Source organism: Ranitomeya variabilis, chromosome 4, assembly GCF_051348905.1.
Source record: "Ranitomeya variabilis isolate aRanVar5 chromosome 4, aRanVar5.hap1, whole genome shotgun sequence".
NCBI classification, from domain to species: domain Eukaryota; kingdom Metazoa; phylum Chordata; class Amphibia; order Anura; family Dendrobatidae; genus Ranitomeya; species Ranitomeya variabilis.
The window spans coordinates 404,200,711-404,228,497 of record NC_135235.1 but is presented as its reverse complement, the minus strand read 5'-3'; the positions used below and the strand labels follow the sequence as shown (position 1 = coordinate 404,228,497).

Below are 27,787 nucleotides of genomic sequence, written 5' to 3'. Positions count from 1 at the left end.
CGGGTTACTAAGCGCAGGGCCGCGCTTAGTAACCCGATATTTACCCTGGTTACCATTGTAAAAGTAAAAAAAAAAACACTACATACTCACCCTCTGATGTCTGTCACATCCCCCAGCGTCCGCGCTGCTGCTCAGAGCTTCCTGCACTGAGTGTGTCAGTGTCGGCTGGAAAGCGGCCCTGTGCTTAGCAACCCGATGTTTACCCTGGTTACCCGGGGACTTCGGCATCGTTGGTCGCTGGAGAGCTGTCTGTGTGACAGCTCTCCAGTGACCAAACAGCGATGCTGCAGCGATCGGCATCGTTGTCGATATCGCTGCAGCGTCGCTTATTGTGAAGGTACCTTAAGGGGTGATCTTATGTTAATGTATAAATATATGAGGGGACAGTACAAAGACCTTTCTGATGATCTTTTTATTCATAGACCGGTGACAGGGACAAGGGGGCATCCTCTACGTCTGGAGGAAAGAAGGTTTAAGCATAATAACAGACGCGGATTCTTTACTGTAAGAGCAGTGAGACTATGGAACTCTCTGCCGTATGATGTAATGAGTGAGTCATTACTTAAATTTAAGAGGGGACTGGATACCTTTCTGGAAAAGTATAATGTTACAGGGTATATATATTAGATTCCTTGATGGGGCGTTGATCCAGGGAACTAGTCTGATTGCCGTATGTGGGGTCGGGAAGGAATTTTTTTCCCCATGGTGGAGCTTTCTCTTGCCACATGGGTTTTTTTTGCCTTCCCCTGGATCAACATGTTAGGGCATGTTAGTCTATGGGTTGAACTAGATGGACTTAAAGTGTTCCTTCAACCTTAATAACTATGTAACTATGGTAAACCCACCATACGCCTTCTCATATAACCACTAACTCCTATCCTCCCAGCCATGCAGCATAAGCTACCTCTGACAATGTGTGTCAGTCAGGACCCAGATTATATAGCGGATAGTAGTGGCTCAGCTGAGAGCCCAGACTCCCAGAGCTCTCAACATGGCCTATTAACCCCTGTACTGCCAAAAGAAATTTACACTGTGTAAAAAGAAGGTGAAGTGCTTTTCAGCCCAGGAGTTAAAGCAATCAGATGCTGTGGTCTTCTGGCTCCGCTCTGTCGCAGTCACCCCGTGACAGTCCACCCCCCCCTTCTACGAGGGACCTCTGGAACCTCAGGATCGGGTTTATCAGGGTGTGCCATGTGAAAAGGCCAGATAAGTTTGGCCGCATTGACGTCAGATGCTGGTACCCATAGCCTCTCCTCAGGACCGTATCCCCACCAATAAGGGAGAGATGTGGAAACCACAAGAAAAACGACCATACGGCAAAAACTATAAGCAATAAAAACAACCCTTTATTAATGCAAACATTAAAATGTACATACAAACATGGAACAAAGATAGGGAAAAAAATGGCACAGGTCACAACACGAATACTGCCGTGTAGATACAAAACATGCAGGCCCAACAGTATCTCCCTAAATATAAAAGATGTAAGTATGGGGAGTGGACACCACTAGAAGAGAATGGCTGTAATGAACATAGTGCACTACATTACATCATGATCCCCTGGAACACCGCACCACCAACATGTATCCCTCAAAAAGAGGCTACTGAATCACTGTGTATGAGGAGTTCAAGTATAATAACAAAGATGTCCAGGGAGGACTGACAATATTACACATCAAAAAACAGCCATTACTATATTCATAACACATCCCACCAAAAACTGAACCAGGATGGTGCCGATATCGCCCATACAGCAGACAACTCATGCTGTTCAAATAAATATTACCTGGTCCGGGGTGGTACATAAACAGGTGTCCGATGTGTGGCCCGCACGTCAAGACCCGACGCGCGTTTCGGAGCACAGGCTCCTTCGTCAGGGGACGCCCAGGTATCCAGAAGAATGATTCTTATTAAATGAGCTGAACTGAAATTAAACCTGTACACTCCGAAGAACGGGGACTTACCAGTAGAGTTGAGCGAATTTGCTCGGATCCCTGCTTATTCGGCAAGCTATAGTACTTACCTAATAAGCTGCAAAGGGAACCCGGCTTCCTGGATCGCTCCGGCTAATCAGGTGTTCGGCTCCGCAGCTGCATGTGTTGCGGCTGTGTGACAGTCACGACACATGCATTGAGAGCCCAACAAACAGGCTCTCCATGCATGTGTCATGACAGTCACACAGCCGCAACACATGCAGCTGCGGAGCCGAACAGCTGATCAGCCGGAGCGATCCAGGAAGCCGGGTTCCCTCTGCAGCTTATTCGGTAAGCGCTACAGCATGCCGAATAAGCAGGGACACGAGCAAATTCGCTCAACTCTCTTACCAGTAGACTCATGACGACAATTATTTACTGCAAATTTGGCTAGCGGTAAGTAGGTAACACAATCCTCCTTATTCTCAGACACAAAACACCTAAGATAAGTCTCCAAATTCTAATTAACCTGTTCAGTTTGCCCATTAGACTGCAGGTGAAATGCAGAAGAGAATGACAGATGGATCCCCAGACGGGTGCAAAACGCCATCCAAAGCTTGGAAACAATATCGGTAATGTAATTTTACAATTTCCTTGACAAAAATTTGCGCCAAGGACTTGGCGTTCTGTAAAGCATACAATGCAATAAAATGAGACATTATACTGAATCTATCCACCACCACCAAAATTACAGTATTCCCCACTGACACTGGTAGATCCATGATAAAATCGACCGACAAGTGAGTCCAAGGTCTACTGGGAATTTCCAATGGTTGGTGAGACCCCGACGGACGAGTATGAGAAGTCTTAGAACACGCACAGACACTGCAGGCGGCTACACACTCCCGGACATCCTGATGAACCCCTGGCCACCAAAAACACTGAGTAAGGCTACTTTCACATTTGAGTTAGAATCCGCAGTGTATCATCCTCAACCGCAAACGCATGCAAAAACGCATGCAAACGTCTGATTACGCAGCGTTTATTATCCGCATCAGCTTACGCATGATGCTAAAAATAATGCAGCGTTTGCATGCGTTTTTACATGTGTTTGCGCTTTTTATGCGCATGCGTTTGATTTTTCCAGGAGGGTGTGTCTTTAATGGGCATGCGCAGTCCGAAGTACGCAAGCGCATCAAACGCATGCGTACGCAAAGACATGTGTACGCATGCGTTCCCATAGATAGTAATGCGTTTTTTTGCCGCATTCCTTGCGCTAACAACCGCATACGTTTCTAGGCGGCAAATTGACGCCTCTAAAATTACTACATGTTGCGTTTACCGCGCCAAACCGCAGACGACGAAACGACGCATGCGTCGTCAAACGCGGCAAAACGCAGCCGATCGCAGACACATGCGTCCCTAATGTTAAATATAGGAAAACACAATGCATGCGGATAATTGCGGAAGAAACGCTGCGGACACAACCGCAAATGTGAAACCGGCCTAAGAAGATCACTGGTGGCTTTATTATCTAGATGTCCTCTCCCAGACCGAATTGTGATGTTCACTAAGGATTCTTAGACTCAGATTCACAGGTACAAACAGGTTACCTAATGGACAGGCAGTAGGGGGTGTCCCTCTGAGCGTCAACAACCTCTTTTTCAAGATCAGATCATATAGACGCTATAATAATTTTTTGTAGAATAGGTACCGGTTCACGATTATTTAGAGGTGTTAGACGTTTCGCAGATTCTAAATATACAAAATTCGTATGATCCATGATCACTATAACCGGATGAACTGCTCCCTCAAAATAATGACGCCACTCTTCAAAAGCCCACTTGATTGCCAAAAGTTCCCTGTTACCAATGTCATAATTCTTCTCTGCAGACGACAGTTTTTTCGAAAAATATGCACATGGATGCCATTTACGAGGAGACACACACTCTGCGACAATACAGCCCCCACTCCCACCTCAGACGTGTCAACCTCGACGATAAAAGGCTGAGTGACGTCAGGCTGTATGAGGATCGGCACAGATGCAAAACACCTCTTCAAGGTATCGAATGACCTGACCGGACTGGACCACTAGGAAAAGTCCATCCCGTTCCTATTCATATCCGTCAGAGGTTTGGCTACTACCTAAAAGTTTTTGATAAACTTACGATAGTAGTTGGCAAAACATAAAAACCTTTGTAACGCCTTCAAATCCTCAGGACGACCCCAATCCAGTACCGCCTGTACTTTAGCCAGATCCATACGAAAACCGGTGGACTATAACACATATCCTAGAAAAGGGACCTCAACTGAAAACATAAATTTCTTCGGTTTGAGAAATAATTTGTCTGAGTATTTGCAAAACCTACCTGACATACCTGATGTGACTAAAGGTCAGGTGAGTAAATTAATATGTCATTGTCATGAACCGGGGGGTTTGGTTGCCCCCACTTCGTACTGCAGGGACTTATTTATCCCAGTTACAGTTTGGAACTTGCAGCTCTCGAGCTCCCCCCTTACCCTCAGGTCAGTCAGGGAACTGCAACTAGGATAATTAGTCGCCAGAAAGGCTGCCCGGCTGTGTACTGGCTATTGAGCACGCTGCCGTGAGGGTGATGTAATTATTCCCAGCCGCAGCCGAGCAATACACTTATAAACCCCGTTTCGTCACTGCCAGCTTTACCTACCAGCGCATGACACTTCTCTGCCACTAGCTCCTATTAAGATTAATAATGGGTCAGGAGCCAATCCAGTTAGTAGCGAAATTTATTTCAGAGGACGTTGGAGGTACGTATTAGAGCAAGGAAAAGGAAGCTAGTAAATATTATAACTTTTATTCCAAAAAAAGATAAGGCAGTGTTTACAAAAGGTATAAAAAGATATTACTAGGTGAGACAATTATCGTATGTACAGACAATTACAAAATAAAAGGGATTAAAGGTGAATATAAACTTACATCTGTTTTATCATGCCTGACCATGCGGCTTGGGGAAGGGGTGACATCAAAATGCATCACAGAGTCTCTCTGTAGCGGCTCCCTGGGCAAGAACTAGTGTAAAATGAGCTCCCTCTATCTTATACCCCCCTGGGTCATGACATCACTGAGTGGGCTGAGTTATGAAAGCACTCCTCTTTTCTAAACAACCAAAACTTCCGTAATTTAATGAACTGGTGGTGCAAGCTCGTGGCACGACGACATGACCGCCATTGATCTTGGTTCGAGAGTAGCGTTCTATTAAGTCTAAACATGACTTGCCTATGTATCTTGGGTAAGCAATATTGTATGTCTCAGTTTTTTCTGGTACGGGACATTAGAAAACACTGCGTGTCGCTCTACCCTGACACATCCCAAATATGTAACTTTCACACCTATCTCCCTACCTGGGGTCGAATTATTCCATCTTAGATAACTCTCTGATACACAAAGAAGCACATGGTTTCAGACAAAGAGCTGGATGCTGCTTACTCGCATTCTTGAGGGAGGGGGGAAGGAGTATAGGATTACACATGCAGGCAGAGTGAGAAGAAAAGCTTTCTAGGCAGTGAGAAGGAGGGGCTGTGGGGGAAACCGCAGCTGCAGCGTGTCTCACACAGACCTAATGGATGTAGCAGAGCTCAGTGTGCTTTTTAATATAGAATCAACTATATCAAATTCCTGACAGTCATCAAGATAGATTACCATAAATCTACCTACCAGGTGACTAAAGGTGTCATTTACAAAATGCTGAGAGACGGCGGGCACGATCGTTAACCCAAATGGCATCACTAGGTTCTCATATTGTCCCTCAGGCGTATTGAAAGCTGTTTTCGACTCATCACCCTCTTTAATGTGACTGAGATTATACGCCCCCCTGAGGTCCAGTTTTGAAAACCATTTTGCGCCTACAATCTGATTCATTGGCTGGGATCACGCATACGCGAGATACGGCCGAGTCTCGCAAGTGAAAACCCTCTTCTGGTGCCGGCACTCCGGAGCGGAGCGTGCAGCTCCATGTATTGCTGTGCGGCTGCACGCTCCGCTCCGGAGTGCCGGCGCCAGAGCTGGGTTTTCACCTGTGAGACTCGGCCGTATCTCACGTATGTGTGATCCCGGCCTTATAATGTGTCAGATTATACTATCATATTCCGTCCGTTACACTACAATATTCACCAAGGAGTGAACAGAAATGCACAAATTCGAAATCATAAAATTTGTATTTTACTAATTTCTTTAAAATGAACTAATGAAACAATAATAACAAAAAAAGTAACCTCAGATGTGAAAGACACATAAGGCTGCAAGCCCCTTTAAGCACACTAATTACAATTAATATCAATGTAATAGCAGTCTCCTTGAAAATACTCACTTCACTTTACCACTTTCTGAGTCTGCCAATCTGCAACAGGATTGTGCAGAGTGAGCCAAGGAAGTCCAAGAACCACAGGAGAGGGCAGATCCTCTAGCTCATAAGTCTATTACTTCAGAGTGCATGTCCCCTACCTGAAGATGTAAACCTCGGACGTCTTGAATAAAATCCCCGTTTCAAGGGAGCGGAGTTGATGGCGATTATAGATATGGGTCTGGACATTGTATGTGGATTGAGGCCCCAGACCTGGAAGCCAATCAAGTTAAACCCACTATCCAGAAATGCAGACACAACCACCGTAATTTCACCCAGGTGAATCTCAGGTGACATAAAAAATTGTATCCTACCCATGGAGGCGATAAGTACACCCTGGTTGCAAACCTCTCCCCAACCCAGGCTTCTTAGTTTTTCGGCAGTTGTTTTACTGTGATGTCGGGAAGGACACGTGACCACAAAATGGCTCTTTTTGCCGCAGTAGCACAATCCCCCTTTTCAGATTATTTTCTAGGATGAGACTCCGCACCCACCTGCATCGGTTCCTCAGATGACTCAGACCCGATCTCCCTTGGTCCAGGACCTTCCGCAAATTGGGATGTCTCCCTATGTCTCTGGCGAAGACGGCAATCAACCCAGATAACCAGAGACATGGCCACCTCAAGGGAGACTGGAGTCTCATACAGGGCTAAGGCATCCTTCACCCTTACTGATAGCCCCTCACAGAACAGGCTACAGAGTGCAGGGTCATTCCACTTAGTGTCTGTGGATCACCGGTCTCCCTGATGGAGCTGGCACAGTGTGGACTCTGCCAAAGAAACACGGTAGGACTCGTCATATATAAGACCCAGCTCCAGAAAAAATTCCTTTACTGTTTAAAGCGTCGGGGAGTCAGAGGAGAGAGAAAAAGCCCATGCTTGCGGGTCCCTCTGAAGGAGCAAGATTATTATCCCCACACGTTGCTCCTCTGTACCTGAGGAACCATGTAACCTAAAGTACAGTTTATAGGCCTCCCTGAAAACTACAAACTTGTCATGCCCCCCAGAGAACCTGTCAGTCAAAGCGATCTTGAGCTCCACTACGGGTTGCCTGGGAGTCATGATTCCCACACCTGATGTGTTAGGGAGCTGCAAAAAGTGCATAGATATGCCACCTCCACACTGAGCTGTTGCAGATGCACTGTCAGAGCAGTAATAGGATCCATAATGGATAAAAAAAAAAAATTCAGTCAAAGCTAATGTCAAGACTCGGTTGTCTGGTGTCCCTAGCAAATAGATCAATGGCTGCACTCAAAATTTACTGTGCTAAGGCAAGGAAATGTGCAAGACATGAAATGTGAATAGCATAATGGCTTGGGAAATTTATGAAAAAAACACATGAGATTCTTAGCACAAGATTTGGCCAAAAGTTGTGAGCCCATCCACCAAACGTCAAGGTAATCTCAAAACGGATGGGTACCTGAGCTGACTGCCTAGTGTGAACACTTACCTATGGCTAATAACATGGTAAAGCCTGCTTTTATAGGAAGCTCAGAACCAACTGTGTCTGGATGTAATTAAAATCACAGCATGGTGAAGGGCGGAGCGTTCAAGTCAGAAAATATAGTACATAGTAAATATAAGAAAACTGACTGAACAGCAATATAGTCTGAACTGGTGCATAACCAGGTGTCCCTAGACCAGGGGCTCCTTCCCTGTCCCTAACGCTAGGGGGCAACCTAGTTCGCCTTATTACCTGGGTTACTTCTGAAGGTGAAGATGCCGTGGCCATGTAACTTGCCTTATCTCTTGTATCTGCACTCTGAACCCTTCCTCCACCCAGGGAAGAGGGTAGTAACCGTGCACAGCAGTACACCAACCGGAATAACAAGGCAACACGAACAGGGGCAACTGAAAATACCAGGCATACAAATATTCACTCACATATAACAGAGGAATGCATCGTGGAGTGGAGGATGGGAAAAAAACAAAGTAGGAGAAGGAAAGGGAATTATCACATTTACAAACCCAAGCAACAGTCACTGATAAACCTCATATAACCACTACTATCATCCCAGCCATGCAGCATAAGCTAGCTCTGACGATGTGTGTCAGTAAATCAGGATTATAAAGGGGATAGGAGTGCCAAATCTAGCTCAGCTGAGAGCTCAGATTCCCAGAGCTCCCAATATGGCCAATTAACCCTTGTACTGCCAAAAGAAATGTACACCATATAAAAATAAGGTGGAGTGCTTCTTTTCAGCATAGGAGTAGGAGCAGATGCTGTGGTCTTCTGGCTCTGCTCTGTAACCCCGTGGCTCACATAAAAAAGGTGGTGACAGATTTCATTTGATTTGCTATTACAGCACCTAAACAGGACTCAGGTAGGCTTTGATAAGGCTGCTGAGAAGTCATTTTTTTCTGTTCAATCATATGTAGGTAAAATGTGTTTCTGGTCATTATCCTAAGGAGCGTATACACATTAGAAGAGCTTTCGTCAGCCCTCCAATTTCAGCAGGACGATCTAAGCATCTAACGTATATGGGTGTTCTGACTCTCCAAGAGGAAAGAAGAATCGGGCAAGTTGGATTTCAATATGCCGGATCCGTTGTCTCACAGGAGATAAGGCACTGGCAGAGGTTTCCCCATTTTCCCTTCAAACACATGCATGCTTGTCCGAACTAATCATACAGGATGAAAAAACTATCGACTAAAGGAGTGTTTAGCCAACAGTTATTGAAGGAGAAAGGCCATCTTTACTAACTCAATGATGCTTGAGCTGGAAATCATGGCTGTTGACTGGACACATTCCTTAACCCCCGGAGGTATTTTTGTTTTTCTGTTTTTGTTTTTTGCTCCCCTTCTTCCCAGAGACATAACTTTTTTATTTTTCCGTCAATATGGCCATGTGGGGCTTGTTTTTTGTGCGACGAGTTGTACTTTGAACAACCCCATTTGTTTTACCATGTCTTGTGCTAGAAAACGGGAAAAAAATTCCAAGTGCGGTGAAATTGCAGAAAAAGTGCAATCCCACATTTGTTTTTTGTTTTGCTTTTTTACTATGTTCACTAAATGCTAAAACTGACCTGCCAATATGATTCTCCAGGTCATTGTGAGTTCATAGACACCAAACATGTCTAGGTTCATTTTTATTTAAGTGGTGAAAAAAAATTACAAACGTTGTTTAAAAAAAAAAATATATATATATAATTGCGCCATTTTCTGATACCCGTAGCATCTCCATTTTTCATGATCTCGGGTTGGATGAAGGCTTATTTTTTTGCGTGCCAAGCTGATGTTTTTAATTATACCATTTTGGTGCAGATATGATCTTTTGCTCGCCCGTTATTGCATTTTAATGCAATGTCGCGCCGATGAAAAAAACGTAATTTTGGCATTTTTACTTTTTTCTCGCTACGCCGTTTAGCGATCAGGTTAATCCTTTTTTTGTGTTGATAGATCGGGCAATTCTGAACTCGGCGATACCAAATATGTAAAACAATAGATATAATCAAAAAATACTAGTTAACTATGTTAAACTTTGGTGAGCGCAATAAAAGGGCATTTAATTGTAATATTGATAGTAAATGTATCGGAGAAACCTGTGCACCAACAACAGAAACAAGTCTTCAATCAGACCAATCATATATCAACACTCATAACCACCAATTCTCCAACCCTCCTCCCAACTACCCCTGAAACTCAACATGAGGAGCCGGAGTTCTAATTTTAACTTCTCAAAAATCATCAATATTATACAATGGACTTTTTTTCCATTTGTATAAATATTGATCCTTTGAACACTTCTATAAAGCATTGCAATACTTTTGTACTGTAAGTTTATTATGCTTGTCAGTGTTTAAATTCTTGAGCCTGTCACATCTTTGCGTTGCGGACATGAATGGGTCCATGTCTAGATCTGTGGGATTATGCGCATGGCAGACAGGTGTATGAGCTGGCTGCCATTACATGTATTGTTTCTTGTCTGAATAAACACTTCCTGTAGCTACCAGTCTGAATTATTCGCAACATCTAAACATTTCAAAGTTACCCCATTTCATGGCTCATAGTGCCGGTAGTGAGCTGTATAAGCTGCCGTAAATTATGGTGAGCCCGTGGCATTGTGCAAACTATTTTTATATGGTTCACATTAAAGGGGTTATCTCAGCCATTTTTTAGCTGCAACAATCACATGCTTGCACCTCTTAAAAATAATAAATAAGGAAGCTTTGGTGCCTGGTGGAAAAAAATAGGTGGTTTATTTTATTTGCTTTTTTAAAAATTAAATGTACCGTAAATGTTGTCTAACCCTTTAAATTGCAATGTTGCTGCAATATAATATTGAGTGACAGGGCAGGAAGATAAAAAAGGGGTAAACAGCTTTGCTATTCCAAGCTGTCTAATTCTCCTTAAACGCGTAATACAAATTCTGCAATTAAACTTTGCAGTTGAACCTGGAGAATTCAGAAGATATCTGTAGAATTATTATCTGCCTGCAAAAATAGCAGTATACAATAATAAACTTTCTTCTTAGGTGCCTTCATGATATGCCACAGAAACCAGGCAAAGCTATCAACCCTTTTTCCAAAGAACAAACGATGGACAAAAAGAATAGTCAGATGACAGAGAAGATACTACACCTTGCCCTGGAGATCATCTACTTGCTGACCGGAGAAGTGAGAAATTTTGTTTCCTGATGTTGGATAGGCCCTTAAAGTAGCTCACCCAATATATATTTTTTTTTTTTCGCTAAACCTGTGTAAGGTGTGTAATATAGTGTAAGTGTGTTAATTTGCTCACCGATTGCTATCTGGTCCTCTGCAAGACAGCATAGGGGGTGGCAGCACCATTTGTCTCCCTTTTCTAGCACGTAGGCACTCATCTCTCTGCACAAGCAGGTCCCCTGATGATTGGCTTGGAGGAAACGCGTCGGGACTGACTACAGGGAGAGTGCAGGGCATGATATTGCAGGGGTAGCTGTGGACTGCCCTTGTAAGGGCGGGAGCTCTGGGGTTAGTATATTTGTAGCCCCATAGGGAATGACAGGGCATTGTCGTCCCTACTTACCAAGATCCGGATTACTCCCTGACCAGAGGTTTTCCGGTGCTCCAGCCCCTTTCATCTTGAAACCGGTGAGATTGTTCCTTTACCGCTGTACTGTATTAATCACTAGCAATATGTTTGCTGCAATTTTTAATAAATAGTGATAATTTTCTTGCATGTAACCATTTGTATGGAGTATGGCCCTGCCACTTATATGTTAGTACTTTTGGTAGTTGTGGCTTCAAAACCATACTTTGGTCAGCGTTTACTCCGCAAAGACTTGTACAGGCGGAGTTGTCTGGAATCCTAATTGGGGTCTTTTTGGTTAAGTCTCATTGCAGGACCTTACCCCATTTTTACATTTAATATTTTGGGTGACACATTTTTCACTTTTTATCTATTTAATACGAGTAAAAGTTACGTTTTAGTCCATTTTGCTGTGTTTCCTGTTATCCTATTTGGACTCATCTGCTGAATTTACACATTTTGGTTTAGATATTGCTATTTTCTGCTATCTGGTCCTCTTCTAACTCATATTACTTCTTTTCCCAACTTGCCGGATCACACTGGGGTTTATGTGCGAGCTGGACGTGTTTTTACAATGCAAGCCTATAGAGTTTCAAAACAAGACTCCTGCCCGGGTTAAGAACCGTTTTTATGCCAACAGCCACTTTGATATTTAAGCTATCATTCCGGGGGCCGTACAAAATTATCAACTTGAAAATAATCCAGGTATATTTGGTCAAACAATTAATTCAACAAATCTGATAACTGGAAATGCGTCTCTTTTGTGCAGTGTGATGTTAGATGGTAATGATCATGTTACTAACTGCTTTTCCAGATTTGTGTCAGTCTTGAGAGGTTTCAACTCTTTGCTATGATTTGGAAAGAACTCGCAGCAGGAAATTGTTCCGAACACAGATGTATATTACACTGTAGGTCTGCTCAAGGTGGCAAATTCATCACTGCTCATGTTACATTTATAGAACTCGAGCAGTGGGAGGTTTGCACTATGTACATCACATAGGAGACACAGAGACTGGTGTTTATACATCACATAAGAGATACAGACTGCTATATATATATATATATATATAGATATAGATATAGATATATATATAGATATATATATATATAGATATAGATATATATATATATATATATATATATATATATATATATATATATATATATATATTTTATGTAAGCTACACTGGGATTTATATATAAATATTTACATATATGTAGCTTAGGATACACTGAGACTGATGCAGATACATCAGGAGACTCTGAGACTGTCATATATGTTTCATATAGTACACACTGGGATAGGTGTATATACATCACATAAGAGATACTGAAGCTGCTGTATTTATCATGTAGGCTACACTGGGACTGGTATATATACACATCACATAGGATACACTGGGACTGGTATATATACACATCACATAGGATATACTGGGACTGTTGTATATACACATCACATAGGATACACTGGGACTGTTGTATATGCACATCACTTATGATATACTAGGTCTGTTGTATATACACATCACATAGGATATACTGGGACTGTTGTATATACACATCACATAGGATATACTGGGACTGTTGTATATACACATCACATAGGATATACTGGGACTGTTCTATATACACATCACATAGGATATACTGGGACTGTTCTATATACACATCACATAGGATATACTGGGACTGTTGTATATACACATCACATAGGATATACTGGGACTGTTGTATATACACATCACATAGGATATACTGGGACTGTTGTATATACACATCACATAGGATATACTGGGACTGTTGTATATACACATCACATAGGATATACTGGGACTGTTGTATATACACATCACATAGGATATACTGGGACTGTTGTATATACACATCACATAGGATATACTGGGGCTGTTGTATATAACTATTTAAAATTACACCACCCCAGTGTTCTCCCAGGAGAAAAAAGACTCTGCCAAAAATAGCTGAAAGTGACCACGACTAGCGCATACCCTGCAATGTCCTAACTGTCACCTGCCTTGCTGTGGAGGTTGGCACCCTAGATAACGCTTTTTTGGCGCCCCCACTCAATGTGGACTACCCCTCACTGCCCTTTCTCATCCTCATATAAAAGGTGGGAAAACAATGATAAAAGAACAGAAATGAAAAAAGCAAAAAAAATGGTCACATGGGAAGATAAGCCTCCTCTCCATCTGTCTACGATACATATTACCACTGAGACTGGGAGATGACATACTGCTAGCGTCGATAGACGTAGAGGCGTTGTACAGTAGTACCCCACATGAGTATGGGAGGAAGGCTGTGACACTTTTCCTAAAGACAAGGGCGGTGGAGTGCGGTGAGCATAATGTTTTTGTTCTGAGATTATTGTCGTTTGTCCTGACCCACAACTACTTCCTGTTCAGCGGGAAGTACTTCCACCAGCTCAGGGGTACAGCGATGGAGAGCCCTTGTGCCCCCACGTATGCTAATATCTTCCTGGGCTGGTGGGAGGAAACCCTTATCTTTGTGGAGGAGGAAACATGTTGGAGCCCGTTCATCACTCTTTGGGCCAGATATATCGATGACATTCTGATTTTCTGGTCGGGCTCTGCAAGTGAGTTCTGCAGTTTTGTTGAGAGTATTAACATCAATATGATCGGCTTGAGATTTACATCCGAGTATCATGAGCATAGTATAAATTTTCTTGATTTGACCATTTCGAAAAAACAGGATGGAGGGATCAATACATGTACTTTTCGGAAACCTACTGCGGCCAATAACCTGTTAAGGTGGACGAGTTATCACCCTTTGCCCCTAAGGAGAGGAATACCGAAAGGGCAGTTCCTACGTATTAGGAGGAATTGTTCAGATGTGGGGATCTTTAGGAAACAGGCAAAGGACCTATATGGGCGGTTCAGAGCAAGAGGTTACCCAAAAAAATGTGTTGGATGGCCCGTTCAGAGAGGCATTAACGACTAATAGACAGTCCCTATTGGTAAAGAGGGATCGGGAAACTACAGAGAATATAGTCAGAATGATCGGTACATATGACGGGCAGTCGGACAGAGTATTTCAGATCTTTCGCAAGCACTGGGGGATCTTGCTTGCAGACCCCAATTTAAGTAACTTGGTATCTCCTAAACCGAGCATCACGTACAGGAGAGGGAGGACCATTGGGGACACCCTGGTCCACAGTTTATATGAGAAGCCCAAAAAGGAAGGTACATGGCTTGACAGAAAACCAAATGGTTTTTTCAAATGTGGTAACTGCTCGAGATGCACAATGATGACACAGTGTAAGACCTTTTGCAGTGCGGCAAATGGTAGAGTATATTATATCAGAGATTTTGGTAACTGTAAATCAACTGGTGTGGTATACAAAGCCACGTGCACCTGCCCGAAAGATTACATTGGTAAGACGATTAGGGAACTGAGGCTAAGGGTTGGAGAGCACGTGTGCGATATAAGGAATAAAAGGGACACCCCTTTTGCCCGTCATATGAATGAAGTACATGGGGGCAATTTGAAAGAAATTACCTTTAATATGGTGGAATTGATTAGACCTAAAATAAGGGGTGGTAACCTGGATAGAGCCATCCAACGGAAGGAAACAGAATGGATGTATAGGTTGCAATCATTATCCCCGAAGGGGCTTAATGAATATCTTTCATATACCTGCTTTATCTGATAGTTCCTTATCTCTGATGGATGACGTCCATTTATGTGCTCTCGAAATGTGTTCTTGTTGGGGGGTATACCTTTGAATTAAAACTGCATGTTATGGCATGTTTGTACATGCGCCTTATTGTAGGTTTTGTTTATCAGAATCTGTATTTGTGTATCGGTTATATATTTCTATTAATTAGACTGCCATTGTCCTTTGATAATGAATTTTATTCTCTTGAAAAAGGTTCCCCTATTTATTCCAGCATTGACAGGGTCAAATAAGGAATGATAGATGTTCGGTATCATTATTAGATCATTCCGGGACCTCATGAGATTGTACGCACTAGAATTAACAGATGGGTCTCAGTGGTAATATGTATCGTAGACAGATGGAGAGGAGGCTTATCTTCCGGTCCTGCGTAGTGTAGTGGGACGCACACTGCAAGAAGTAATGCTGTAGGGATATGTATTATACGGGGGAATACCCCCGGGCATGCGCAGTACCCTGGGGCCCACGCTATGCGTCACAGGCAGATGGAAAGGAGATACCACTTCCGGTCTTGCGCATTAGACTGGAACGCACGCTGCGGGATGGTACGCTGTGGTGAGTCATGCTGAACGGGGGAAACACTTCCGGGCATGTGTAGTACTCTGGGACCCACGCTGCAATTGGGAATCCGCTTTGGGACATGGCAGGTAAACATCTAATTACCCAGTTTTTCGGCCATCACTGATTAGCGATGGCGCTGATTGGAGCGACTGTATAGACGGGGGTATATAACTCCGCCCGATGTGAACCGCCGGTTATGCTTTTTATCTATGGCATCTGATATCTGACATATATGATGGGCCTCCTGATGAACCGCACCACGGGGAAACGCGTTGAGGCGCACAATATCTGGATAAGTGTCTTCCATCTTTACTATTATATATATTAAGGGCGCATCTTGTATGGATTACTGATGTTGCGGGCCCCATCTATGGGCATAATCTAGACTGTTAGATAACCATTTCAACTAGATTTTGGATAGTATAGTATTTTATGGGCACTTTCTTTCTCTCTTTTTCTCTAGTCACCTTCCACGACAGCATATGGAGGTTGTCTCTTTGCCCTAATGGGGAACAGGAAACACAGAGAGGTTAAAAGGACCTCCCACTTGCCAGTATCTTTCCTGTTCCCCATGGGACAGGGAGAGGTTTTCCATGTGCTGTAGTGGCCGGCGGCTATGGTACCTTCGCAGGCTCTGCCTGTATAGCCGGGCAGCAGACGGTCGCTTCAAGCCTCCTCCTTACGCTGCTCCCGTCGTCCTGCTCGCAGGTACCTCGGGACCCCCTCCTGGCCTTCCCGTGCCCCCACGAGGGCAAAGCAGGCCTGGGTTCCCTGACCGAGCTCCTCCTGGAGCTGCCCGGCATCCTCCTCCTCCATGCTGTCGGCTCGGCGTTCCGGAAGTGACGCGTTACTTCCGGTTTTCCCCATACACTGAGAAGCCGGTACTTCCGGGTTTCGCCGGCCAGCGTGTCGGACCTTAGAGCTCCCTCACCTGGATCCGGAGGGGGATGATCGCTGGAGGCAGGTGCTAGGACGGCGTCCATAAAAGCCTGCTGAACCACCACTGAGGTAAGGCTATTTCCCCCAGTATGGATGGTTCTTCATGCCCTGTATCTGCGGAGCCCAGCGCCACCCCTGCCTCTGTGAGTGTTTGCAGGGATGGGATCCGGGAGGAGTGTAGCAGGGGTTAGAAGTCCTCACCCCTCTCTCCCTTTGTATATTTCAGGGAGAAAAACCTGCCCCTAAAGGTGCCAATAGGAAGAAGTGCCCTGTCTGTTCCATTAAATGCCCTCCTAACTGGGATAAGAAACTCCTGTCAGCCATGTACTGACAGAATAATAAGAGCTGAGCAGCCATTTCTGTTAGATGAGGTTCGCTCACTAGTAAAACAGGAGGTACAATCTTCCCTGGCAGCTTTTACACCTCCACCCCCACCTCCGCAGCCGCAACCTCATTCCCCGGCTAAGAAGAGGAAGATTCAGATTGTGGAATCCGACTCTGATTCAGACCTCTCTCATGCCTCATCTGTTGGCTGGGAGGATCCGGTATCACCTAAAGCTGAGGTCAGGAAATACCTTTTTTCCTCAGACTATATTGAGGATCTGGTCTCTGCTGTCCGTAACACCATGGGACTAGAAGAGGAACCTGTACCGCAGTCCATACAGGATCAGATGTTTGGTGGTCTTTCATCGGAGAAGAGAGTGGGCTTCCCAGTTCATACTAACATTGTCAGTATGATTAATCAGGAATGGGAACTACCTGAGAAGCGTCTCAGTACCCCTTCAGAAATGAAGCACAGATTTCCACTTGAGGATGATCTTAAATTGGACATTCCCAAGGTAGATGTGCAGGTGGCTAGAGTCGCCAAGAGAACTGCACTCCCTTTTGAGGATTCTTCACAATTGAAGGATCCCATGGATAGAAAAATCGAAAGTCTCCTCAGAAAATCATGGGAAACTTCTACGTCTGTCCTTAAGGCTAACGTCACCTCCACCTGCGTGGCTAGAGCCCTCTCCTGCTGGCTTGAGAAATTAGAAAATCACATATCTCAAGGTACCTCAAGAGGCGAGATATTGGATTCCCTCCCCATTTTGCATAAAGCTACAGGATTTTTGGCAGACGCTTCTCTGGAGTCGCCGCCAGATCCCTTGTACTTTCCAACTCTGCCAGAAGAGCCCTCTGGCTTAAGCTATGGAGTGGGGATATCACCTCTAAAGCTAAGCTCTGCGCCATACCCTTTAAAGGAGATTACGTTTTTGGTCCCGTCCTAGACGATATTCTCGATAAGGCTACCGACAAAAAGAAAGCGCTCCCGGAGCAAAAACAGCCTAGAAAACGTTTTTTTCGTGGCCCACAACCTCAGCCCTCTCAAACAAGAGGTAAAGGAAAAACCGGCAGGTGGAGCTACGCAAAGGGTAGGGGAAAAAATATTTTTGTCCCGCAGCAGCAGCAGCAGCAGTCCCAACAGGACAAACAATGACTCCGACCCGGTGGGGGGAAGACTCTCGAAATATGTGGATCAGTGGGAAAATATCACCAGTTCCCACTGGGTTCTCAACGTCATCAAGGAGGGCCTTTTAATAGTTAATTTCTCCCCCCCCCCTCAGGGTCTAAAGATCACTTCCCTTCCAACATCAAGGGATCGCAGTCTATTGTCCTTGGGTCTCAAGGATCTTATGAGATCAAATGTAATCTCCCCAGTCCCACAATCAGAATGGGGAAAGGGACACTACTCCCGACTCTTTCTGGTTCCCAAACCTTCGGGAGACGTCAGGATTATTATAAATTTAAAGGGTCTGAATCAGCATGTGAAATATCGCAAGTTCAAGATGGAGTCCGTAAGATCTGCGATTCCTCTGATAGAACATCACTCCTTTATGGCAACCATCGACCTCAAGGATGCGTATTTCCACATCCCTATTCACCAGAGACACAAAAAATATCTCAGGTTTGCGATACAGGGGAGTCATCGGGTGGAGCACTATCAGTTTGGAGTCCTTCCCTTCGGCATCTCCTCAGCACCGAGGGTGTTTTCCAAGGTGATGGCAGAAGTAGTGTCATTCATCCGGAAACAAGGTGTCTGCATAGTGCCCTATCTGGACGATCTTCTGATAGTAGCTTCCACTGAGATAACCCTAATATCCCATGTCTCAACCACTCTAGAGATTCTGAGATCCCTAGGTTGGATTCCAATCCTAGAAAAATCTCAACTTCAACCTGCAAAAACAAGGAGATTTCTGGGAGTAATTCTGGACTCAGCAAAACAAATGTCCTTCCTCCCGGACGATCACAGACTTCCCTTAGTAACAAAAATCTGGAAGTTCAAAGAGATGAGGTCCCCTACTCTACGAGAAGGAATGTCGCTTTTGGGCTCCATGACAGCCTGCATACAGTCGGTGGCTTGGGCTCAAGCTCACTCAAGGACTCTCCAAGCCCATATTCTAGACAATTGGGATGGTCGACCTGGCACTCTTACCAAGAGGATCCACACTCCGGGCAGAGTGAAAGCTTCCTTAACATGGTGGATGAATCCCAGGAACCTTCTGAAAGGTGTATATTGGATTCAATCCCCTCTATCCACGATCAAAACAGATGCCAGCAAGAGGGGCTGGGGAGCCATAGTAAACCATGTCCCCTATCAAGGTCATTGGAGCCAGTCGATCACCGAGAGATCATCAAACTTCAGGGAGCTCAAAGCTGTGGAAGAGTCCCTATTAGTGGCAAGTCATCAGATTTCTGGACAACATGTCCAGATATACTCGGACATCATGACCACGGTGGCTCATATCAGGCACCAGGGCAGTACAAGGACCCTCAGTCTAAAAAAGATCTCCGCTCGAATATTTTCCTGGGCCGAAAAACACCTACTGTCCCTGACGGCAATCCACCTGAAGGGTACTGTAAATATTCAGGCGGACTACCTAAGCCACCAGGATATTCATCCTGGCGAATGGAGCCTGGAGCTTCAAACATTCAACATGTTAGTACACAGATGGGGTCATCCAGACGTCGACCTCTTTGCCTCTCACCAGAACGCAAAAGTCAAAACCTTTTTTTCCTTGAACCCAAGAGGCAATCCCAGAGGGTTGGATGCTCTAACCCAAGATTGGCAGTTTCGCCTGGCTTACGCATTTCCACCAATCCCAATCCTTGCCAAGGTTCTACGGAAGATACGCCTAGAAGGGACTCCGACTATACTGATAGCTCCATTGTGGCCCAAAAGAAGTTGGTTCAACTTAATTATCCAACTACAAGTGGATGGACCGGTAATGTTACCGATAAAGCACGATCTTCTTTCTCAGGGTCCCATTCTCCACTCAGACCCTCAGAAGTGGAGCTTGGCGGCGTGGTTGCTGAAGCCCAGGTATTAAGAGCTAAAGGACTATCATTCCCTGTCATAGCTACTCTCCAAAAATCGAGAAAACCGGTAACCAACGCCATCTACAATAAAATCTGGAAAAGGTTTTCTTCATTCTGTCTGCCTAACCTTCCAGACCCTCTCAAGCCTAATATACCCATCATTTTGGATTTTTTACAAAAAGGCTTAGAAATAGGTCTTAGACCCAGTACCCTCAAGGTACAGGTCTCTGCACTTAGCTCGGTTTTTGACCAAGATTTAGCGGGTCATCGCTGGATTAAAAGGTTCATGACGTCAGCTACTAGAATGAATCCTAGAAAACAGATCATAGTTCCCCCATGGGATCTCAATATAGTACTCCAAGGTCTGACAGGTCCACCTTTTGAACCACTATCTTCTTGTTCTCCACAAAATCTAGCCTACAAAACGGTGTTTTTGGTAGCCATTACTTCAGCTAGAAGGATTGGTGAATTACAGGCCTTGTCTATACGAGAACCTTATCTTCTAGTAAGAGATGATTCAATTGTGCTCCGTCTTGATCCGTCTTTTCTTCCGAAGGTGATCTCTGACTTTCATCGTTCTCAAGAGATTTTCCTACCAACTTTTTGCCACAATCCAGCAAACTCGGAAGAAAGAAGATTCAACACCTTGGATGTCCGGTTATTCTTCTACAGTACTTGGACCTGACCCGTTCGTTTAGAATTGATCATAACCTATTTGTCCATCTCTCAGGACAAAACAAAGGGAAAAAAGTAGCCAAAAGTACCATCGCTACATGGATCAAGAAAGCTATAACGGAAGTCTACCTCGCTCAAAACAAATTGCCTCCAGTAGGAATCAAAGCCCATTCAACCAGATCTACATCGGTTTCCTGGGCAGAAAGAGCAGGCGCATCTCCGGAGCAGATTTGCAGGGCAGCAACGTGGTCTTCACTCCATACCTTCTCTAAACATTACAGACTAGATGTATTGTCCAATAAGGACTTAGCCTTCGGCCGTAAAGTACTCCAGGCCGTTGTCCCTCCCTAGTGCCAAATTAGTTGGTATTCCTCCATATGCCGTCGTGGAAGGTGACTAGAGAAAATAGAATTATTCTTACCGTTAATTCGGTTTCTAGGAACCTTCCACGACGGCACTAATTTCCCACCCGATACATATTCCTGGATTAGTTCTGGGATTCTGAAGGTAAACCAGTGCTATGGTCTCAGTTGTAAGTCACTGGCAAGTGGGAGGTGGGAGGTCCTTTTAACCTCTCTGTGTTTCCTGTTCCCCATTAGGGCAAAGAGACAACCTCCATATGCCGTCGTGGAAGGTTCCTAGAAACCGAATTAACGGTAAGAATAATTCTATTTTTTGTTTATTGATACTGTTTGATGCCGTATTGATATCTGTATATGGCGAACCTGGCAGCATACCCATTGTTATTGAATAGCAATTGGCAATCATGTTGATGCAAGGATTGTAACCATATATGATTGCATTATTTGTCCTGCTTTGGTCTTTTTGCTAATTTTGATTATATTCAGTTTTTCTGATTTTTTTTTTTGTGACCATTTTTTTTGCTTTTTTCATTTCTGTTCTTTTATCATTGTTTTCCCACCTTTTATATGAGGGTGAGAAAGGGCAGTGAGGGGTAGTCCACGTTGAGTGGGGGCGCCAAAAAAGCGTTATCTAGGGTGCCAACCTCCACAGCAAGGCAGGTGACAGTTAGGACATTGCAGGGTATGCGCTAGTCGTGGTCACTTTTAGCTATTTTTGGCAGAGTTCTTTTTTCTGCCTGGAGAACACTGGGGTGGTGTAATTTTAAATAGTTATTTAATAAAATTTGTTTTTTTAAGGGAATTTATGTTCACCACTGTTTTTTCAAGTTCCCATTATGATCTAATTACGTTATAACAACGACTGTTGTATATACACATCACATAGGATATACTGGGACTCTTGTATATACACATCACATAGGATATACTGGGACTCTTGTATATACACATCACATAGGATATACTGGGACTCTTGTATATACACATCACATAGGATATACTGGGACTCTTGTATATACACATCACATAGGATATACTGGGACTGTTGTATATACACATCACATAGGATATACTGGGACTGTTGTATATACACATCACATAGGATATACTGGGACTGTTGTATATACACTTCACATAGGATATACTGGGACTGTTGTATATACACATCACATAGGATATACTGGGACTGTTATATATACACATCACATAGAATATACTGGGACTGTTATATATACATTACAAAGAATATACTGGGGCTGGTATACATATATCACATAGGAGACACTGGGACTGGTGTATATATCACAATTTACACTGGGCCTGTTGGGTATACATCACATAAGAGATGCTGAGACTGCTTTAGATACATGACATAGGACACACTGAGACTACAGCCTTCATGTCAAGAGTGGGATGGGAGCAGGGAGCGAGCTAACTCTGCCCACAAATGCCCAGCATCAGTGCATAATCCAGTGATGCATATATTGCATCATTCAGTAGTGAATGCTGCATGCACATACTCACAGCCTAAGGTAAAATTAAAGGTCTGATTGCCAGCAAAAGTGGGCCTGCGGTCTAAGCACCGTGGTCCATAGGGGACTGCCTAAGGGAAGAGTAAGTGATGCTCCAGGCTGTAAATGGCCGGCAGGCTTTAAGTTACCATCCCCTGCGCCATCATCTTAGTTGAAACGCGTTGATCCTCCTCACTGGTGTGCCAGGTGTTTGCTATGTAAACATTTTTCTTTTTGAAGAACTATTTATCGCTTTAGTTGTCTAATAAAGTCTCACAAAGTCTGAACTGCCTCCACTTCCAGCTGGATCATTTCTCTGTTTGTCTTCATTTGCTGTGGGCGCTCACCCCGAACCATGCTGGGCGTTGGCAGGTCTGGGGATTTCGTCTAAGACCGGTAAGCTGACTACATTCCTTTTTTCTCCTGCGCCAAAGGCTTACACTGTAAAAGCAACTTCCGGCTCACACATAAAACCCAGTGTGATCCACTAAGTCGGAATTGAAGTCATGTGCCCCAGAAGAGGATCGGAGCAGTCCTGGAAACCAAAGAAGATGGCTGCTGTTGAGCATATTAACACACACACTAAATAACACACACACTTACTTAGATTTACCTAATATAGATATTACAATGTTTCTTTAAAGGGTTATTCTCAAGTTATCTATTGAGCAGCTCAGAGCAATGTCGTATTCTTACAGTCTCCTCACTTCTTGGTTCCTAGCAGGCAGTCTTCCTTGAGTAAAAGTTCTGGTGAGTAGCAGAGCTGCAGTATTAGTAGAACTATAAAGCTCAGCACAAGGTCTGCTGTAACACATACAGCTATAAATGGTTTGTTCTGGAGGCTACACTGCCATCACTATGTTTAAACAGAGAACGGTATTTGAACACGCAAAATGCTCTAAACCGTGAAAGCAGTGACCTGGCTGCTGGGGATTGTGATTCTAGAAGATCGATAAGAGCAAGAGTTATAGGCAGCTCAGTCAGGAGCTGGGGAGGCAGGTGAGCAGATAACTGGTGTAGAAAAATCAGTGGGCTGGAGAGAGGTGGCTGGTATGTGAAGAGTTAACTTCTCTCCTTGAATGTAACTAAGGCACACTGGGCCAGGGTCTGTGCAGGTACAAGTGACCAAGCTCCATGAAAACGAACTTTATACTAGGAAAAATAAAATCTCTCATTGCAGGAAAATGACAGCACATAGAAAAAAGCAAGTCAATTAAAAACTTGCTTATTTTCATGCTGTCTAACTAATTAAAGCAAATTAATAACTTGCGAATACCCTTTTAATTAATGAATTAGAAGTTTATTGCCAGATAACCTTTCCTAAAATTAGTTAAACATGTTTAAAAAATTAAGACCTGTTTTGGTGACCTGATATATGTGCCTTTTTGTCTTTGATTATGAACAGTCTTCCCTTATGGTGTCTCCACATAAATCAATGATAGACGTAAGGAACAATGATCAGAAGATCCTAGACATCACTAACAAAATCATTGAGCTGCTGACTGGAGAGGTGAGCGCTGCTGGGAACACTGGGACATTGTACCAAGGGAAGTGTCTGACTGTATTATTGTGTGTCAGGTTCCTATAAGGTGTGAGGATGTCACTGTCTATTTCTCCATGGAGGAGTGGGAGTATTTAGAAGGACACAAGAATCTGTACAATCACATCATGATGGAGGACCAGCAGTCCATAATATCACTGGGTAAGAAGATGATTGATCACCAAGATATATAGAAGATTAATGGATCTGAACTAACACCTTTGTGCTTCTTTCCTTCAGACCTAATTAAAGCTGCCACTAAACAAGATCCATTGACTCATAGCAATGAGGAACAAGTCCCATGTGATGGAGGACAACTTAAAGATGCCAACAGCCACACCTCTAAAGATCACACAGAAAAATACCCATCTGTTCATATAAAAGAAAAGTTAGATTCCTCTGATGAATTAAACCTCACAAATCAAAACAATGTAATATCGAAGGACAATACTGAACTATATACTTCTCAGCATGTAAAGGAAACATTTCAGAAAAATGTTGCAGAACCTGAAAATTCTACACCTATAAATCATACACATCATGAACCTTCTCCTTATATTAAGGAAGAACCAGCCATATATGATGGCATAAATTTCTCGCATCCCCAGATTTATACACCTACAGATCATATACAGCAATATCAAACCAATATTAAGAAGGAACAAGCATCATGTGATGAAAGAAGCCTCAAAGATTGTAAAATGTATTCATCCACACATCTTAGAGTTCTGTCTCCTCTTATTAAGGAGGAACCTTTCTCATGTGTTGGTAGAACCTTCACAGACTCCAACACAACTTCTCACAAGTCCTCCAACAGTAGTAATGAATCAACATTTACCAATGAACAGTTTAGTAAAGACTTCTATATTCCCTTAGTAAATTCATTCACAAAGGATCCTTTTGGAAACAAAGACAGCAGTAGAGAACCAGCAGACGTCAATCTGTCATTGGTCACATACAAAAACTGTTTAAACGACTCAAGCATAACAAGAAACAAATCATATATTTGTTTAGTATGTGGGAAATGTTTTTCTGATAGTCAGCATCTCATCCGGCATCAGAGGACACACACAGGGGAAAGGCCGTATGAATGTTTCGAATGTGGTAAATTTTTCTCCAGCAGTTCAAACCTCATCATGCATCAAAGGACACACACAGGAGAAAAACCATTTGCTTGTAAGGAGTGTGGGAAAAGTTTTGCTCGTAACCCTCATCTTATTCGACACCAGAGAATCCATACAGGGGAGAAACCTTTTGAGTGTTCGGAATGTGGAAAGAAATTTAATCAAGATTCAAATCTTTTGAAACACTTGAGGACTCATACTGGGGAGAAACCTTTTGTCTGTCTGGACTGCGGCAAGTATTTCACCAGTAAGCCTCATCTTCTCAGACACCAGCGAATCCACACAGGAGAGAAGCCGTTTACATGTACAGAATGTGGGAAGTCATTCTCTAGTAGCTCCACTCTTGCCACCCACAGGAGTACACACTCAGGAGAGAAGTTTTCTGGCAAAAATTCTAGCCACATGACTGGTGATAGACCTGAAGAAACCTCTTCATACCCAGAATGTGAAACATCTTATTATAGTGATTTTTTTCCATATTCGGTAGATCACGCTGATGAGGAAAACGTTTTGAGAAATTTCCAAGAATTCGCCGAAGAGGCAAATATTTTCCTGGATTATGAGATAGACAATGGTTGGGTTTATACCAACTTAAATGTCACCTAACAGGCTTTGGAAAAATAGAAAATAATTGAGAGGCACCTAAAGTAACTGCGTATCACCACCAACAAAAGAAAAAAGGTGCTAGATATGTCTTAAATAATTGAAATATTATTTTGTAAATAACTAGGTATCTCAATAAAGGGGAACTAACCACACCAATGAAGGATAAAGTAAGAGAAATATATAAGTAACATGCACTAACTAGCCATGGAAGGTAAATAGATAGAGCAGCAAACTTTATTTCTTTGCTGTACGTATAAATATGGCGCTCGCTCAAAAGATTGTTCTCATTTACGAGAAACCATGTATAGCTCCAATTAAAGGGAATCTGTCATTACCTCAAAAGCTATTAACCTGCAGAGATATAGTTGCATAGTTATTAAGGTTGAAGGAAGACTTTAAGTCCATCTAGATCAACCCATAGCCTAACATGCCCTAACATGTTGATCCAGGGGAAGGCAAAAAAACCCATGTGGTAAGATTAAGCTCCATCATGGGAAAAAAAAATTCCTTCCCGACCCCACATACGGCAATCAGACTAGTTCCCTGGATCAACGCCTTATCAAGGAATCTAATATATATACCCTGTAATATTATACTTTTCCAGAAAGGTATCCAGTCCCCTCTTAAATTGAAGCAATGAGTCACTCATTACAACATCATACGGCAGAGAGTTCCATAGTCTCACTGCTCTTACAGTAAAGAATCCGCGTCTGTTATTATGCTTAAACCTTTTTTCCTCCAGACGTAGAGGATGCCCCCTTGTCCCTGTCACCGGTCTATGATTAAAAAGATCAGCAGAAAGGTCTTTGTACTGTCCCCTCATATATTTATACATCAACATAAGATCACCCCTTAGTCTTCTTTTTTCCAAACTAAATAGCCCCAAGTGTAATAACCTATCTTGGTATGGCAGACCCCCCAGTCCTCTAATAACCTTGGTTGCTCTTCTCTGCACCCGCTCCAGTTCAGCTATGTCTTTCTTATACATCGGAGACCAGAACTGTGCACAGTATTCTAAGTGTGGTCGAACTAGTGACTTGTATAGAGGTAAAATTATGTTCTCCTCATGAGCATCTATGCCTCTTTTAATGCATCCCATTATTTTATTTGCCTTTGTAGCAGCTGCCTGACACTGGCCACTGAATATGAGTTTGTCATCCACCCATATACCCAGGTCTTTTTCATTGACGGTTTTGCCCAGAGTTTTAGAATTAAGCACATACAGTTAGGTCCATATATATTTGGACAGAGACAACATTTTTCTAGTTTTGGTTATAGACAATACCACAATGAATTTTAAACAAAACAATTCAGATGCAGTTGAAGTTCAGACTTTCAGCTTTCATTTGAGGTTATCCACATTAAAATCGGATGAAGGGTTTAAGAGTTTCAGCTCCTTAACAGGTGCCACCCTGTTTTTAAAAGGACCAAAAGTAATTGGACAGATTCAATAATTTTAAATAAAATGTTCATTTTTAGTACTTGGTTGAAAACCCTTGGCTGGCAATGACTGCCTGAAGTCTTGAACTCATGGACATCACCAGACGCTGTGTTTCCTCCTTTTTGATGCTCTGCCAGGCCTTCACTGTGGTGGTTTTCAGTTGCTGTTTGTTTGTGGGCCTTTCTGTCTGAAGTTTAGTCTTTAACAAGTGAAATGCATGCTCAATTTGGTTGAGATCAGGTGACTGACTTGGCCATTCAAGAATATTTCACTTCTTTGATTTAATTAACTCCTGGGTTGCTTTGGCTTCATGTTTTGGGTCATTGTCTATCTGTAGGATGAAACGACGACCAATCAGTTTGGCTGCATTTGGCTGGATGTGAGCACACAGTGTGGCTCTGAATACCTCAGAATTCATTCGGCTGCTTCTGTCCTGTGTCACATCATCAATAAACACTAGTGACCCAGTGCCACTGGCAGCCATGCATGCCCAAGCCATCACACTGCCTCCACCGTGTTTTACAGATGATGTGGTATGCTTTGGATCATGAGCTGTACCACGCCTTCGCCATACTTTTCTCTTTCCATCATTCTGGTAGAGGTTGATCATGGTTTCATCTGTCCAAAGAATGTTATTCCAGAACTGTGCTGG

At 43.3% G+C, this 27,787-nt stretch overlaps 1 protein-coding gene across 3 annotated transcripts in view; it reads left to right on the top strand.

Annotated features, from left to right (window-relative positions):
- Positions 1-26,941, top strand: part of LOC143764943 (uncharacterized) — a 48,001-nt gene extending 21,060 nt beyond the window's left edge. The window contains exons 1-5 of one of the 3 annotated variants that reach the window (XM_077251087.1): positions 2,289-3,975; positions 10,766-10,907; positions 23,830-23,934; positions 24,003-24,126; positions 24,205-26,941. In XM_077251087.1, coding sequence (XP_077107202.1) covers positions 3,956-3,975; positions 10,766-10,907; positions 23,830-23,934; positions 24,003-24,126; positions 24,205-25,694 — 1,881 coding nt within the window. In that variant the 5' untranslated portion in view covers positions 2,289-3,955 and the 3' untranslated portion in view covers positions 25,695-26,941. Of the gene's footprint in view, positions 1-2,288; positions 3,976-10,765; positions 10,908-11,768; positions 12,007-23,829; positions 23,935-24,002; positions 24,127-24,204 lie in introns of those variants that run through there. The other 2 variants (XM_077251086.1, XM_077251088.1) reach the window with 2 other exon arrangements.
- The last annotated feature ends 846 nt before the right edge of the window (positions 26,942-27,787 follow it).